The 14,242-nt window shown below is 39.9% G+C and overlaps 1 protein-coding gene across 1 annotated transcript in view; it reads left to right on the forward strand.

Annotated features, from left to right (window-relative positions):
• Window positions 1–552: 552 nt before the first annotated feature.
• Window positions 553–14,242, forward strand: part of MIPEP (mitochondrial intermediate peptidase) — a 69,374-nt gene continuing 55,684 nt past the window's right edge. Inside the window, exons 1-9 of the mRNA XM_071434060.1 lie at window positions 553–838; window positions 3,764–3,937; window positions 5,767–5,855; window positions 6,878–6,964; window positions 7,930–7,993; window positions 9,684–9,866; window positions 12,496–12,652; window positions 13,098–13,146; window positions 13,797–13,857. Coding sequence (XP_071290161.1) covers window positions 662–838; window positions 3,764–3,937; window positions 5,767–5,855; window positions 6,878–6,964; window positions 7,930–7,993; window positions 9,684–9,866; window positions 12,496–12,652; window positions 13,098–13,146; window positions 13,797–13,857 — 1,041 coding nt within the window. The 5' untranslated portion in view covers window positions 553–661. The remainder of the gene's footprint in view (window positions 839–3,763; window positions 3,938–5,766; window positions 5,856–6,877; window positions 6,965–7,929; window positions 7,994–9,683; window positions 9,867–12,495; window positions 12,653–13,097; window positions 13,147–13,796; window positions 13,858–14,242) is intronic.

Here is a 14,242-nt window from a genome sequence, read left to right on the forward strand (position 1 = left end):
GGGAATGTGGGCACGCTCCCACAGTAGTTGAACCCGAGTGTGGATCACAGAGCCCAAACGGAAAGGGCACGGTGGGTTAATCGAGGAGGAACAGCTGCACTTCTCAAATGACAGCGAGGGAGATACAAGTGCACTCAGGCGGAGGAAAGGGCTTTGTGAAGTTTTCAGCAAGACGAAGTTTCCTCCCGTAAGCCACACCCGGCAAGTTTGTATCACAGAAACACGTAGACCGAAAAACCATTTTAAAAGGGCCTTCCTTAGGTTTTACTGGAGAACGTGTAGGACAGGTATCAGCCAGCAGAGGCCCCGGTGCGGCCGGGTCGGGCGCTGGTGGCCCGGGAAGCGGGACAGGCCCAGGGAGCGCTCAGAGCCCGGAGCAGAGGTGCTCGGCGGGAAGCGGGACAGGCCCAGGGAGCGCTCCGAGGCCGGGGCAGAGGCGCCCGGCGGGAAGAGAAGCAGACCCGGGGAGCGCTCCGACCCCGAGGCACAGACGCCCGGCGGGCTGAGGGCCCGTGGGAGCCCGGAGCTCCGCCTCGCTCCGCCTCCTGCTACCGCTCCTCCCCTCGGCGCGGACGCGCGGAGGTCGTGGCCGAGCGGGGCGTGCGGAGGCCGCGGCCGTGCCGGGCCCGCTCCGCTCCCCCGTGCTGTGCTCCGCTCCGCCATGCTGGGCGGCTGCCGGCGGGCGCTGCCCGCGGCGCTGGGCCGGGCGCTGCGGGGCCGGGCGGCGGGGCAGGGCGGCCGGGCCGTCAGCACCAGCTGGTGCCCCGTGGGCACCGCCTTCGATGTGAAGCAGCAGCAGCAGCAGCCGCTGCGCGGCGGTGCGGCGGGCAGGGACACGGTGAGCGGCGGGAGGGGAGGGCCGGGCCTGCTGCGGCAGGAGCCCTGGTCGCTGGCAGCCTCGTGCTTTGCTCTGCTTGTCTCAACTGTTTTAAGGGAATTTTTGGGGGTAGTTTTTCTCTTGTGTGTAATATTTTTTTTATAAGCGTTTATATTGGTTTTAGCAAACCCAAACGTTGTTGGTTTTGGACACAGAAGCGTTTGACAGTGACGGCCTTGTGCGTGGGAACGCTTTTTCAGTGGTGCCCATACGTCCATAAAGTGAGATTGCCCCTTCCATTCCCCCTTCCTGCCGGCCCTCCCCTGGCTGTGCCGTCGTTCACGTGTCAGTGCCGTGCCCCTGCGCTCGGACAGTGCTTCGGGAGCAGCCGCGCTGCTCACGTCCTCTTGCCTGGGCTTATTCTTGATGTCTTGCCTGTGGCGAGAAAAGGATTTCTTTGCTAATTTGGTGACAGTTGAGTTTTCTGATGCGTATCTTTTTAGGGTCAGGAACATTTGTTAATGTGTCTTCTTACCCGGAGAGGGTAAGGTACCGCAGTGCATACAGAAGAGGTGCAGCTGTAAAATCCAGGTGTTTGCCTGCTGACTCAGCTGTTCCTGCCATGGTGCCCAGCCTGGTGGAGCTGTTGAACTTTGGGTTTTAGAAAGGACAAATCTGACCTCTATTTATAATCTGGCACTTGCTTGGGAAGCCTTTCTTCAGGTTCTCATGCCTCTGCAAGCACACTGGTGGAAGTCTTGCTTCAGGAAATAATCCACCTAAACATTGTCCATTTGGCTGGTCTAGGGAATGTGCTCCAGGTGATTCACTTGGCCCACGGTTCTTTTGGAATAGAGGTGCGTATTTCAGACTCAAAAAGAGGCTGTGCCAGGTGGGATGTAAATGCTGGGACCAAGTGAAGACAAAAATGTTTCAGCCATGCAGCCAATGACATTAAAGAACAGAGAGAACTACACCAGGCTTCATTTTTTTGTAGTTTTAATTTTTTTACGTCAAACTTGATATCATATGTAATAGGAGTTCTACAGTTAATTTGTCTCTAAGAGAAGATATATCCTGGTCACAGAGCACTACATGTGCTGGATGAGCTTGCTTGGGGAGGTGGGTGATGATGTCAGGAAGACCTGGAGCTCCCAGGGATATTGCAGGACACTGCATCCTCTGGCTGAGGATCCGAGTGAAAGGGCAGTCTTGAGTGTCTTACACAGCAAACATTATTCAAGAGTGCTGTGACACAAGTATATTTATGTTTTGTGCACATGTGTAAAAATATAAAAATACCTTTTTCAATGTTCACTTTAGTCCAGTTTCTATTCCTGAATAATACATTAAAACATGGGAAGTGTGAGGAAAGGTTTTCTTTCATTAGCAAATAAAGAAGGTGCTTCTAGCAACAGTGACAGAAAGAAAATAGGAAAAAGCAACCCAAAATGTTCCGGATGTGTACTTGAAGGGTTCAAGAATATATACTTGTACAGACAAGCTGTCAATTTGTAGCTTTTTGATTTATTTGGATAAATATTAGCAAGCTGCAAACCTGCAACAATACAAAGAGTTTGCAGAAAGTGGATTATATAAATTGAAAATCCAGATTGTGGCTTTTAGATACTGAAGTTGAATTTGGAAGGGGTAGATTTTCTGTGAAATCACATACCTTTCACTGTTTGTGCTGTAGTCAGGAGGTGAGGAGATGCTCATGTTGTAGTTATGCAGTTGCAAAGGGATGTATTGCTTGAAGAGATATTGCTTTAATTTAAATGAAATTAGGAATTACTAGGATAAGATGTTTCACCCGGGGGGTGGTTGGGCACTGGAACAGGCTCCCCAGGGAAGTGGTCACAGCACTAAGCCTAACAGAGTTCAAGAAGTATTTGGACAGTGCTCTCAGGCACATGGTGTGACTCTTGGGGAGGGTGCTGTGCAGGGTCAGGAATTTGAATTCAGTGATCCTTGTGGGTCCTTTCTTCATGTGGAATAAAACTCAAAGCTTTTTCAAACAGTGTTAAAATGATAATACAAAGGCAAATCTTTAACTGAAAGCCTTCAAGGTACACAACAGGGTGATATGTACACATGATACTGTAGTTCTACATTTTTATAAGGTCAGTTGATTAGTATACCTATCAAATATTGTCCAATTAGAAGAGCAGCTGGGTTAGATAATTTTCCCCCTGGGTTCAGCCTCATTGGAGCTCCCCCAATCTTCTAACTCTGTATGTTATTATGTTTATGATACATGGTGCAAAATAAAGTGTCCTTGCTAAACTAACAGGCATGACTAAACAGAATTTCCAGAATGCATCAATAGGAGTTTACTAGCTGTGAGAAAGAGAGCTGGGAAATTACTAGAAGTTATAACTATGTATTAACAGTCTACAAAGCTACAAATACATAAAGAATACATAAAACCCAGAAGCCTTTAGCCATCACTTCCAACTTGGGGATTCTGTGATTCTTTGAAATCTTTTTCTTGTTGTAGGTCTGCACTGTGGAACTTCTCTTTCTGTTAGCATTAGTAGTTTTGTTTGATTAGTGGTAGAACCTAAGTCTCTTCCACAAATGCAGAACATAGGTGCCACCTGCATTTACTCTGCACAAGTAAGTGTGTTTACCTTGCCCTGTGGGACAGGGCCAGGCTTGATAGGAACTTCGGGAATAAAACTGTTCATTCCACAAACATTTTCACTTGTTGATTATTTCTTTGAGGTCTGCTTCCACTATTGGGGGCTCATTTAGTGAGCCTGAGAAAACTGGTCTGTTGCCTGCAATCTCTTGATATCTGGTGCTTCTGTCCAGTGAAGTGTTACAGTGTCCTAGCTGGGGTCATTTGGGTAAAATTCCTGTGTTTCAGTCTTGAAACAAAGGAAAGGTGCAGAAATCAAGGAGGGCAATAGTGATGTGTTTTCCCTGTGTTTTGCACTGCAGGGTCTGTTTGGTGTTCCAGAACTGAGCTGTCCAGAAGGATTTCAAGAAGCACAGGACAAAGCATTGCAAGAATCAGAACAGCTTGTCCAGAAGGCATGTTCAACACCACCTGGGCCAGAGACTGTAATGATCTTTGATCAGCTTTCAGATAGCCTGTGCAGAGTAGCAGACTTGGTATGTTTTGGTTTTTTTTATTTTTACATAAATTCTTTTAAACTGGCTAAGCTTACGCTGTGTTCCATTTTATGATTTTCTACACTGCAGTAATAGCAGTGTAGAAATAGCACATCAGCTCCATGAAGTTTTGTGTTAAGACAGAAAATTAAATTGATCGAAAGTGAATTACAAAGGCTTTTACCAAATGATAGCGAAGTACAAATCCTGTCAAACTGTCCAGTTATTTTTAAGACAGATGCAAAAATAATATAGAAGCTGCAACAAGAAAAACAACAGTGAACTCGTGCTTCTGCTGCAATATTAACACATAAGCTCTCTAGCATCACTTATATTGTGGAAAAGAGGGTTTTGATTTCAGAGCTAAAGTTGATGTGACAATGCACATGTTTTAAGTTATGACCATTTATAGGTGAAGGTCTATAAAGAACTTCCAGAGCAAAGGCAGCAGTATCACTTTTTTATTAACACAAGAAAAAGGCAGCAATTTCTTAGATTGTAGTTTTTGTGGTCCACAGATTTAGAGTACTTGCTCTGATATTCTGCATCACAAAACTTTATTAGAGCATTTCATATTGCTCTATGGAAGTTTGCCCAAAGTAGATCTTTTATCAAAGCATCATTCTTTGGTTGGAGGAAGCAGAACCAACCTTCACACTGAAATCGGTTCTTAGTGAATAGGTCACTGAGTTTTTTGAGGTCACTTGGGTTTTCACATTTGAATGTTTCAGTATGTTTTCAGTTCTCCAGTCTTGTTTCTTACTCTTTTGTAGATTTAAGACATCTCTTGTGCCAAGCACTTTTTCCTTCTGAAAGTACTTACAAGCTCTGTCAAGTCATTAGTTCTTATGTTTTGTATAGACTATGCCTAATTCTGCTTAATCAATCAATATCTAAATAAAGCTTTAATGTCAGAATTCAGTGGCCATAGTTTTGTGTAAGTTTGCTGAGCTAAAATTATCTCCTTTATACTATATTCAGGCTTTCTATGTTCACAGCTACACAGCTTGCAGAACTGTCTGGAAGTTATTTGGTCATCATTACCTGTTGTTAGAAATTTTGATACCTGTCATTCAGCACCTTTTCTGTCAGTATTATACAGGATTTTAAAAAGGAATTCTAAGAAATAAAAATGTAAAGTGTGTAACATTTCTAAGGCTGCTTTTTCAATGGAAAGGCAATGTTTTACACTATCAGCTTGTTGCATGTACTTTCTGTAAAATCATGCTTAATATCTTCAATATAGTCTTAGACTTTAAATATATTCCTAATATTTTAAGTCTATCATTTAAGTGCTAAAACCACCCTGACTTTGTGTCAGCAGTCATGGAAGCCCCTAGCTCCCCAGACCCTTTTAGCATCCTTCTAGCCTTATGAACCCCTGAAGGATTTGGAGATTTATAAAAAATCAGTATTTCTTTGCAGCCGTTTCTTCCTATTCGGAAATGTGCACATTTAGTGGTGGACTTTCATCTTAACTAGAAAATTTAGTTTTGAAAATCATTTTTAATAACATTCAAGTATGTTGGAGTAGGTCTATGTAATAAGGATTCTAAGATACACACTGCTTAAAATGTCTTAAGAAGGGTGTGAATTAATAACGTTTATTGGAAGGACACAAGGCACTGTGTGGTTTAATAATTGTCAGCAAAGTTTTCCGGTCAGATTTATATTTTAGACAAAAAAGGCAAATTCTACAAAATGATTGCATAGAACTGTAGAAATAAATGTTAATATAAATGGAACTGCTTGAATGCAATTTATTTATGAACCGGGAGGTTGTTTTATTTGTCTTTTTGCCTCACTGTTTTCTTCTTCTACTGTGTCAGGCTGATTTTGTAAAAGTTGCCCACCCTGACTTTGCATTCAGAGAGGCTGCTGAAGAAGCTTGCAGGAACATTGGTACTGTGGTAGAGAAGTATGTTTTCTTCTTTTTTTCTATTTTGTTTTTCTGTTTCCTTATGAAGCTTTAAAAATTACTGTATGATCATCTATGAAAAAAGCAATCAACCAAAAATATTTGTGCATGGGAACAAAATGTCAGTCTTCTGTTACAGATATTACAGATATTTAAGGGTTTAGTTTTGTTACAGTATCTTATGAAAGGCTTTTCTATTTTAGTTGCAGTTTATGACTCCATGTCCCTGAAGCCCATCAAAGGCTCAAGTGGCATTTTTCTAGGACTTGTGACAATTCTCTAGTGGTTGTAAAGTTTACGGACAAAATGCTTGAAAGTGGATTTCTCTGGACTTTGATTAAGCGTACTATATATAACAATATGACTTTAATATCTGAATACCACTTCAGATATAAAATTTGTAGAAAGAAGAAATTACTCACATATTATCTTGGGAGGCTCATAAACTGTTGTGTGCATGTGTTTCATTGCCCACTGTATCCCACCTGGGAGTGCAGGATAACATGCCAGCAAATCTGATGGACTCAGTGTTATCTGCATGGGGACAGTGCTTGGTGTGTGGAAGTGTTCTGGGGATAGTAAGCTCTTAGTCTAGCCCAGTGGCAGTAAGCAGCACATTTATCTGATGGCAAACTTGAGCACAGGTTTTCCTTTAATGGAGTCCTTTCAAAGAAAAGATTAGAAAACCATTCTCCCACCCTTATGCTCTCACCATGATTATCTTTGTTCATAAAAAAATAAGCAGTTCAGTGTTAGACTTGCTCATATTGCCACAAAATACCATCCAAAAGTATTTTTCTGTCAGATGCACAATGCCTGTTTCCATGCTGGTTTGTCCACCTATGCTCTGTTTAGAAATTTTCTACTTTTTAACTGTGATTGTGAACCAGAAAGCATTTTAAAATACAGTCCTTGGCTTTTAATGTTGTTTCACTAAATACTGCCTTTGAATAAGTAATACCAAGAAACTGAAATATTAGTCTGTTGTTAGTGCATGATTCTTTTACCCTGTATCTTTTCAGATTAAATACAGATGTTGAACTCTGTCAGAGTCTGAGACGTCTGCTAGCTGATGAAACTGTATTGAGTTCCTTAGATCCAGAAACCAGGTACTTATTAATGCTTATAGATCTTCATAGATTATAAATAGAACCTTGCAGATTTAGTTTCTTAGATGCTATATCTTGTTCCTTATTGTACTTATATTTTGTGTTTTCTTAAATTAATAAATGCAACTTTTGGAAAACAAACCACATTTCCATTATTCATTTACTAGTCTCTACCAAACTACCTGCATATGAGTTAGGAAGTTTGTAGTTGTGTAATCTTGGAGAATGTGACTGTAGAGCACAAGATATATTTATGCTGAATAACTGAGATCTTGCAAGAACAAAATAAAAGAAAACTTAATATTTTCTTCAATAATATTATTTTGATTAAAATTATATACTATACAGTGATGTATAGTATCAATGTGCTTAGGAATAAAATTAGGAACAGACTATATAACTTGATTTCACTTTATAGAAATTTATTTATATTTTTCAAAATTAGATTAGCAGTATATTTATTGAAAGCTTACTTTATGGTTGCTGTAATAGGTTTGATTAGCTGCTTATGCAGTTACAGTTTTGAATTATTTATTCACTGACATGGTTAGACAAGCTTAATGAGTAAGTTATTTCCTTCTTCTTTCTTTCACCACAATCAAGGATGTTAGATTTGGAAAGATGTTTTTCTGATATTAAAATAAATGAAGTGTGAAAGGAAATTAAAATGGTAATTTGCACAAATTGTTTGAACATCTAGATTAAGGTACTGGAATTATTTTGAAGGATATTTTCAAAGCAGATGACTAAACTAAGAACAAAGGACAAATTGTTTCTCACTGAGTGAATTATTAAGGACCTAAAATGTAGGAAATCTTTGTCCGTAATAAAAACGTTCATATAACTGTGGTGTTAATCTCTGTGAAAGACATGAAACATAAATAACTACTAAAGGCAAGATCTGTTAAAAAATGCTGCTTAGTATTAAATGAGGCTGTTTTAACAGGGATTTACTGTATTTTTAGGCGAGTGGCAGAACTTTTTATGTTTGATTTTGAGATCAGTGGCATTCATTTGGATGAAGAAAAGGTAATTTCTGGCTACAATGTATGAACAGAAATTTGTCTGTCTACAAAAGACCAGATAATGAAACATGTGGGACATGAAATCACGTGCTTCTGGGTCGGTTTGTCCTATGTGGAATTTTGTTGCCTTAGAAGTGATTAACTTTGACTATTTTAAATCACTTCTAAAGGTAGTTTTTAGATAGTTGGTTGTTCTTCCTAGTTTGGTCCTCATCATTCCTTTCCGTCCTGAGGAGTTATAAGCAAGTCCTGGGATCCTATTTTCTTTCTTTGGTGTCTGCATTAGATATTTAAAATAGCTACTCAGCTAACAGAACAAGAGATTTACAGAGAGGGAAAAGCAGCACTCCATGCACCTTGATGACCTTGAGGTTAATCAAGTGGAGTGTGTTAGAAGGGTTCAGGTGTGTGTCCAGGCACTCCTGGGGTGCTCACATAACCAGAAGGTGTAAATCTTGTTCAAAATTGAGTATCTGGGCATGGTCTGAATGCCTGTCTTGGAGCTTTTATATACTTTTGCAGTAGTTAGTGATGGATTTTTCAAATCCAGCAGCTTACACCATGCTTTGTGGTATGGATGATCTGTCTCTTCAGAGTTCATGTCACTGCATGAAGTTAATTCCTTGTTTATTTGAGTCATGCCCTCCAAAAAGATCCATACAAAAGCTCTTCTACCAGACTGATGCTAAAGAGTTATTCTGAAGATAATGGTTTTGATGGTGTTTTGTGACCTAGAAAATGGTTCTAGAATATATTTTTACAATTACATTGTCCAAAGAACAACCCTGAAACTTCAGCTCTGGAGTTTGTCTGATTTGGCTATTGGTTCTATGATGCTTCATCTCCTTTCAGTTACAATTTCACTTATTTTTGCATGTTTTCCTCTTCCTCCCCTGCCTATCCCACTTTTCTTGCTTGCTGCTCAGTGTTTTTTTTTCATTTCTCATTTAAGATTTTAGTTATCCTTCCCTGTTTTAAGTTAAGGTTTACTTCTGCTACAAAGACTTCCTGCTTTTTAAAATAAAACTCGAAGATATATTTTCAAGAGAAAGGGTGGGAATGGGAGGACAGAGATCATGTTATGCTGTTCTTTGGACTTTACAAGATATGTTGTATCTGTACCCTCAGCCTTTGTTTTTTTGAGCTATGAGCCCACAGACAATAGAGACCACATTGTACTAATGTGAGCAAGTTCACTGAAGCACATCTTGCATGATTAAGTGTGTGAAATACTGTGATGATGATAAAACTCTAAATCACAAACTTCTAAGAGAAGGATTGAAATACTGTAAATAGTTTACAGTCTCCAGAAAACAGCACAATACAAACAGGAAAAAGAGAATTTTATTCTATATCTGTTTTAGGGTATCTCTCTTAAAACTGCTTCTTTTTTTATTCAATGTTTTACATAGCAGTCAGTTACAAGTTAGCATAGCTTGTGTAATTTCTACTTGAACTCCACTGTATATTTTCGTACTGCAGAAATGTGGGCCTTTTCTTTGAAATTTCAATGATTTATGAGCATCTGGTCTTGTTGACTTGCCCTGCATTATGACTTTATTGATTCTGTAGGTATAATCTTAAGTGTTGTACTTTCTGCTTAATTTTTGAAAGAGTCCTTTAAGGTTTAAAAACTTTGAGTTCTGCTTGTACTCTGTCTGAAGATATTGTTTTGTACTTTATTTTTCTTACAGCGTAAAAAGGCAGTCGAGCTCAATGTCAGAATATTGGATTTATGTAACGAATTTCTGATAGGAACTCACATTCCCAACAAGATTGACAAACATGTGTTGCCAGAACACATTCGGTACAATTTTACAGCTGAAGGCAATTACCTACGAATTGCTGGTCTGCATGCTGATTGTCCTGATGATCTGGTTTGTATTCCCTGACTTTACTTTGGCATCCTTTATACCAGAAGTGCATATCAGTTATTTGACTTGTTAGTGAGTCAAATCTATGTGGTTTGTGATTATGCTGTAATTACTAACAGGGAACAACTTTGATAGAATGTAATAATCAATGACATATTTGATAGTGGCAGGTATGAAGTAATGGCTGTGCAGATCCTGAATGGCTGTAGGAAGAAGAGGGGCAGAATACAGACTGGATTTTAGGCAAGCACACTTCAGTTTATTCAGAGGTGGGATCCCATGAGTTGCAGTTCTGAAGGGCAAAGGAATTCAAGAAAGCAGGCAGTTCTCTAATGGCAGCATCCTCCAAGTGTGTGAGAGTAGTGAGATACTCAGTGCATCCTGATCCTTAGAAAGCCAAGCAGATATATCAGGAACCAGGCTTGACAAGCAAACAACTCTTAACAAAGCTTCATCTCCAAAACATATCATACATGGAGTGGAAGGTACAAGATCCAGAGGAGGAATGTAGAAACATTGCCTGTATGTGTAGGTATGATGTTGGGAAAGTCAAGGCTCAACTGCAGTTGTGACTTGGAAGGGACATCAAAAGCAATGAGAGCAGTTACTGTTGCATTGGTACTAAAAGCCTGAGCAAGGAAAACGTAGGCTAGGTGCTGAGTAAGGTGGGTGACAGTGGCAGCAGACAGGTAAGGCTGACATGCTCATCACTTGCTTTTGCCTCAGTGTGCATCAGTGACTTTAGTCCAAGGCAGGAGATTGCAGTCTGGATTGGTGGACAATCAGATAGGTAAAAAGACAAATTTCAGGATCAGAGTGTTGGTTGAAATGCACCCTACAGGAAGACTCATAATGGAAGAATTCTTGCAGGAGTCTATCCTGGGTGCCCTGTTTAACACCTTTATCAGTGACATAGAGGAAGTGACAGAAGGCTTGCCTACCAGATGTGCAGGGGAGAGCAAACAGGGAGGAACAATCAATACACTTGAAGGTGAAGGCTGACATTCAGAGTGGCCTAAAAGCTGGGATAATGGTTCAGTGGCCTAAGAGCTGGGATAATGGTTCAGTCAGTTTGAATTACATAATTCGAAAAGGACAAGAGCAAAATCATACACCTGGAAATGGAAAACTCCTGGTTATAGGTCAGGCTGGGACTGTCTGGCTGGGTCTGCTCTGTGGCAAAGGCCCACAGTACTGGTGAGCAGCAAGCTGAGCATGAGCCAGCAGTGACCATGGCAGCAAAGAGCCAACAGCATCTGGGCTTCCCTTAGACACTGAGCGGTGAGATTGTAGCCCCACTCTTCAGGAGTGTCTTCAGCAGAGGCCACCAAGATGGGCAGTAACTGGAGTGCTTCCACTGTGAGGAAGGGCAGAGGGATTTGGGCTTGTTCACCCTGTAGCAGGGGTGGTTTGGGGGGACCCTGCCAGCACCCTCTCCTTCCTACCTACAAAGGAGGTCATGGAGAAAATAGAGCCAGACTCTTCAGCATGGTGCATGACAGGAGAACAAGTGACAGAAGGCAAAAGTTGAGAAATGCCAGTTGGAGAAGTTTTTCCTGCTGATGATACCCAAGCAGTGAAATAGTGAGGTCATGCTGTCTCTCCCATATGTGCAGGGTTTCAGGACCAGACTGGAAAAAGCTTTGTGTGACTTGGTCTTAGCTCATAGCTGTCTCTGCTTTGTGCAGGAGGTTGGATTGGAGACCTCATGAAGTCCCATCCAACCTCAATTATCCTGAAAAAAAACTTGCTTTAGTTATTGATAATGTTGTTTTTCTGAAAAAGAATTAATTTAGAGTTATAAATTTAAAATTAATTTAGACTCATTGAAATATGGCCGTGGCACCCTAGACTTTTAGTTACAATTCTAGGATCAGGAGCATATTGAAACATTTCAGGGTTCTTTCTTCACGTATGCTGTGTGGAGTGAGGCTTAGTTCAGATGAAGGCAAGTATAAGTTGTTGCTGGATTTCTTGAGCTTATTCCATGTGTAGAAATAAAATTATTGGTGATTGGCTTGTGAAACATAAAAGCATTTTATTAAATTTTGAGTCTTCAGCTAATTTCTTTTTTCAGAGTTATGAAAAAACCCAAACTAAAGACCCAAACTAAAAATATGAGAAAAGGAAAAAGTTTGTAGGCAGACGGGCAGATTAATCGTTTTCTACTACAAAAGAAATAAGGCTTTTCTCTTCCTCTGTTTTCTCTCCCCTGACCCTGTCTCTTTTTCTTGTCAGATTCTACCATTAGCAAACCTAACTGATATGCAGAGAACAACTTGGGTTTATTTTCAGAAGTTTTAATGAGTTAAAGCAGCCCACAGAGTGGTCTGAAAAGCACAGATGTTGGCAGAAAGAGGGAGGTGATGAGAGACTGTTGACAGGAGTAGAGAGCAGGACCCTTCTTGGCAGTCTTGATCTATTAGGTTGTCTCATTGCATTTCCTCATTCCACTTTTAATGGGTAAGAGCTGTAATTGTCAGGCAGTTGTAATTAGTATTGTTAAAAGACTTTAGGCCTTTTCCCACCAATATCAGTGGAATACAGCTGTTATGCCAATCTTCAGTTGCATCACTTGTTTCTGTTAAAAATCACTGTGTAGCAATGTGACTTTTTTTTTTCCTTGTATTAGGTGCGGGAAGCTGCTTACAAGATTTTTCTGCATTCAAACACTCAGCAGCTGGCTCGATTGGAGGAGCTGCTTGCAAGCAGGAACAGCCTGGCACAGCTGGTTGGCTATGACACCTTTGCCCACAGGGCTCTTCAGGGAACAATGGCCAAAAATCCAGGTAGGAAGGCATGTATGGAAGGACATGTTGAGAAGTCAAACATGTAACATGAGACCAAAGGTTGTTCGTTTCTTTAGCTAAGTTTGCACATAATTCTTCCAGTGAAGTGTTCTATTGCAGTTACATTTTGCTGTATGCCATACTCAGTGGTCACTGTAAATAACAGTACTCACTGAGGAGGATCTGGTGTTTTAGTTCAGAATTGATGCTCACTTCTTAGATTATGAAGGTGTCATTATCTCAGCACATAACAAAGTAAATGGAGTACTAGATTCTCTTAAAATAGTGTCAGTGGAGTAGTTTGTTAAAAAAAAAATCTAATGGAATTTTTATTTGGAATAGTAAATGTAAATTTAACATCCTTTAAATTAAACATCCATCTCATGTAAATTTAACATCCTTTGGGAAGGGAAGAATAATTTTAATATTTTTTCCTTCCTTCTAGAAACAGTAAGACAATTTCTGGAGAAGCTTTCTGAGCAGTTGTCTAAAAGGTATGCCTTTTTCGCTATGTTTTTTTTAACCATACTCTTTATTTCAAGAATAGAGGGACTTGTGCAATAATAAGTTAGTCAGTGCTGCTTATTATGTGCTTTGATTAAATAAAAACCAAGACTTCCCCAGAATTTTGAGAGAAAGAAAAAGCTGTGTGCTTAGAATAGATTCTGTGTCTGTGATCAGAGAACACCCAGGACTGAATGCAAGAAGTGCAGTTAACAGCAAACAGGAAGACCAAGCTGAAGTGTGGAACACCTATCTTTGTCTTCTTGCCATATGCACAACTCCATACATTTTGCACCTATAAACAAATTTCCATCTTTGTCCCTCTTGCCACCCTGAGCTCCACACAGCACAAAACAGTTTCGTCACTGGGTATAAATGGGGTGTATTGTAAGAATAAAAATGCTTTTGAGCTGTACAACCACAGGAAGAGGGACTGAATTTGAAAGTGCCTGAATGGCAGAAGCAGAATGAAAAGGTTTTTCTACTGTTGTATGTGGACCTGCCATTTTATCTAGTCATTTTATATAGTACTATAAATCTCTGACGATGGACATTTTATTAGGATGCAATATTATCATGTACTGTATTTCACTGCTCAAAAATCTTTCATTAATGTTTTCATCATAAAAATATTTTTCAGAACTCAAAAAGACTTTGAAATGATGACAAAGATGAAGATGAAGCTCAATCCCCACAATTCAGTAAGTTACATTTCCATATGTGATTGTCTGTTTTGTTTCTTTAAAAAAAAAAATAGTATAAAGTAATCATGTTCTACAATTACTTCTACTTCAGTGTATAAGATGTAATAGAATTAGAAACATTCTCTCTACTGGCTTCAAATGCTTTCTGACCACTTAGTTGCTGTATTAAAACTAAATACTGAGTATTTGCTGTTGGTTTATACAAAGTGATAGTGAGATAACCAAAACATAAAGCTGTGAAAGGAACTATCACTTTGCTTTGAATTAATTGACTCATTTGATAAATAAAGGTTCTGCTTTAGGTTAGATTCAAGCCCAGTTTGTATACTACATTGAATGTATCTTAATGCTGTACATATCTAGATTTATCTTTTTATTCGAA

Source organism: Agelaius tricolor, unplaced genomic scaffold (assembly GCF_023055355.1).
Source record: "Agelaius tricolor isolate 1412-34295 unplaced genomic scaffold, bAgeTri1.0.p SCAF_9, whole genome shotgun sequence".
In the NCBI taxonomy this organism is placed as follows: domain Eukaryota; kingdom Metazoa; phylum Chordata; class Aves; order Passeriformes; family Icteridae; genus Agelaius; species Agelaius tricolor.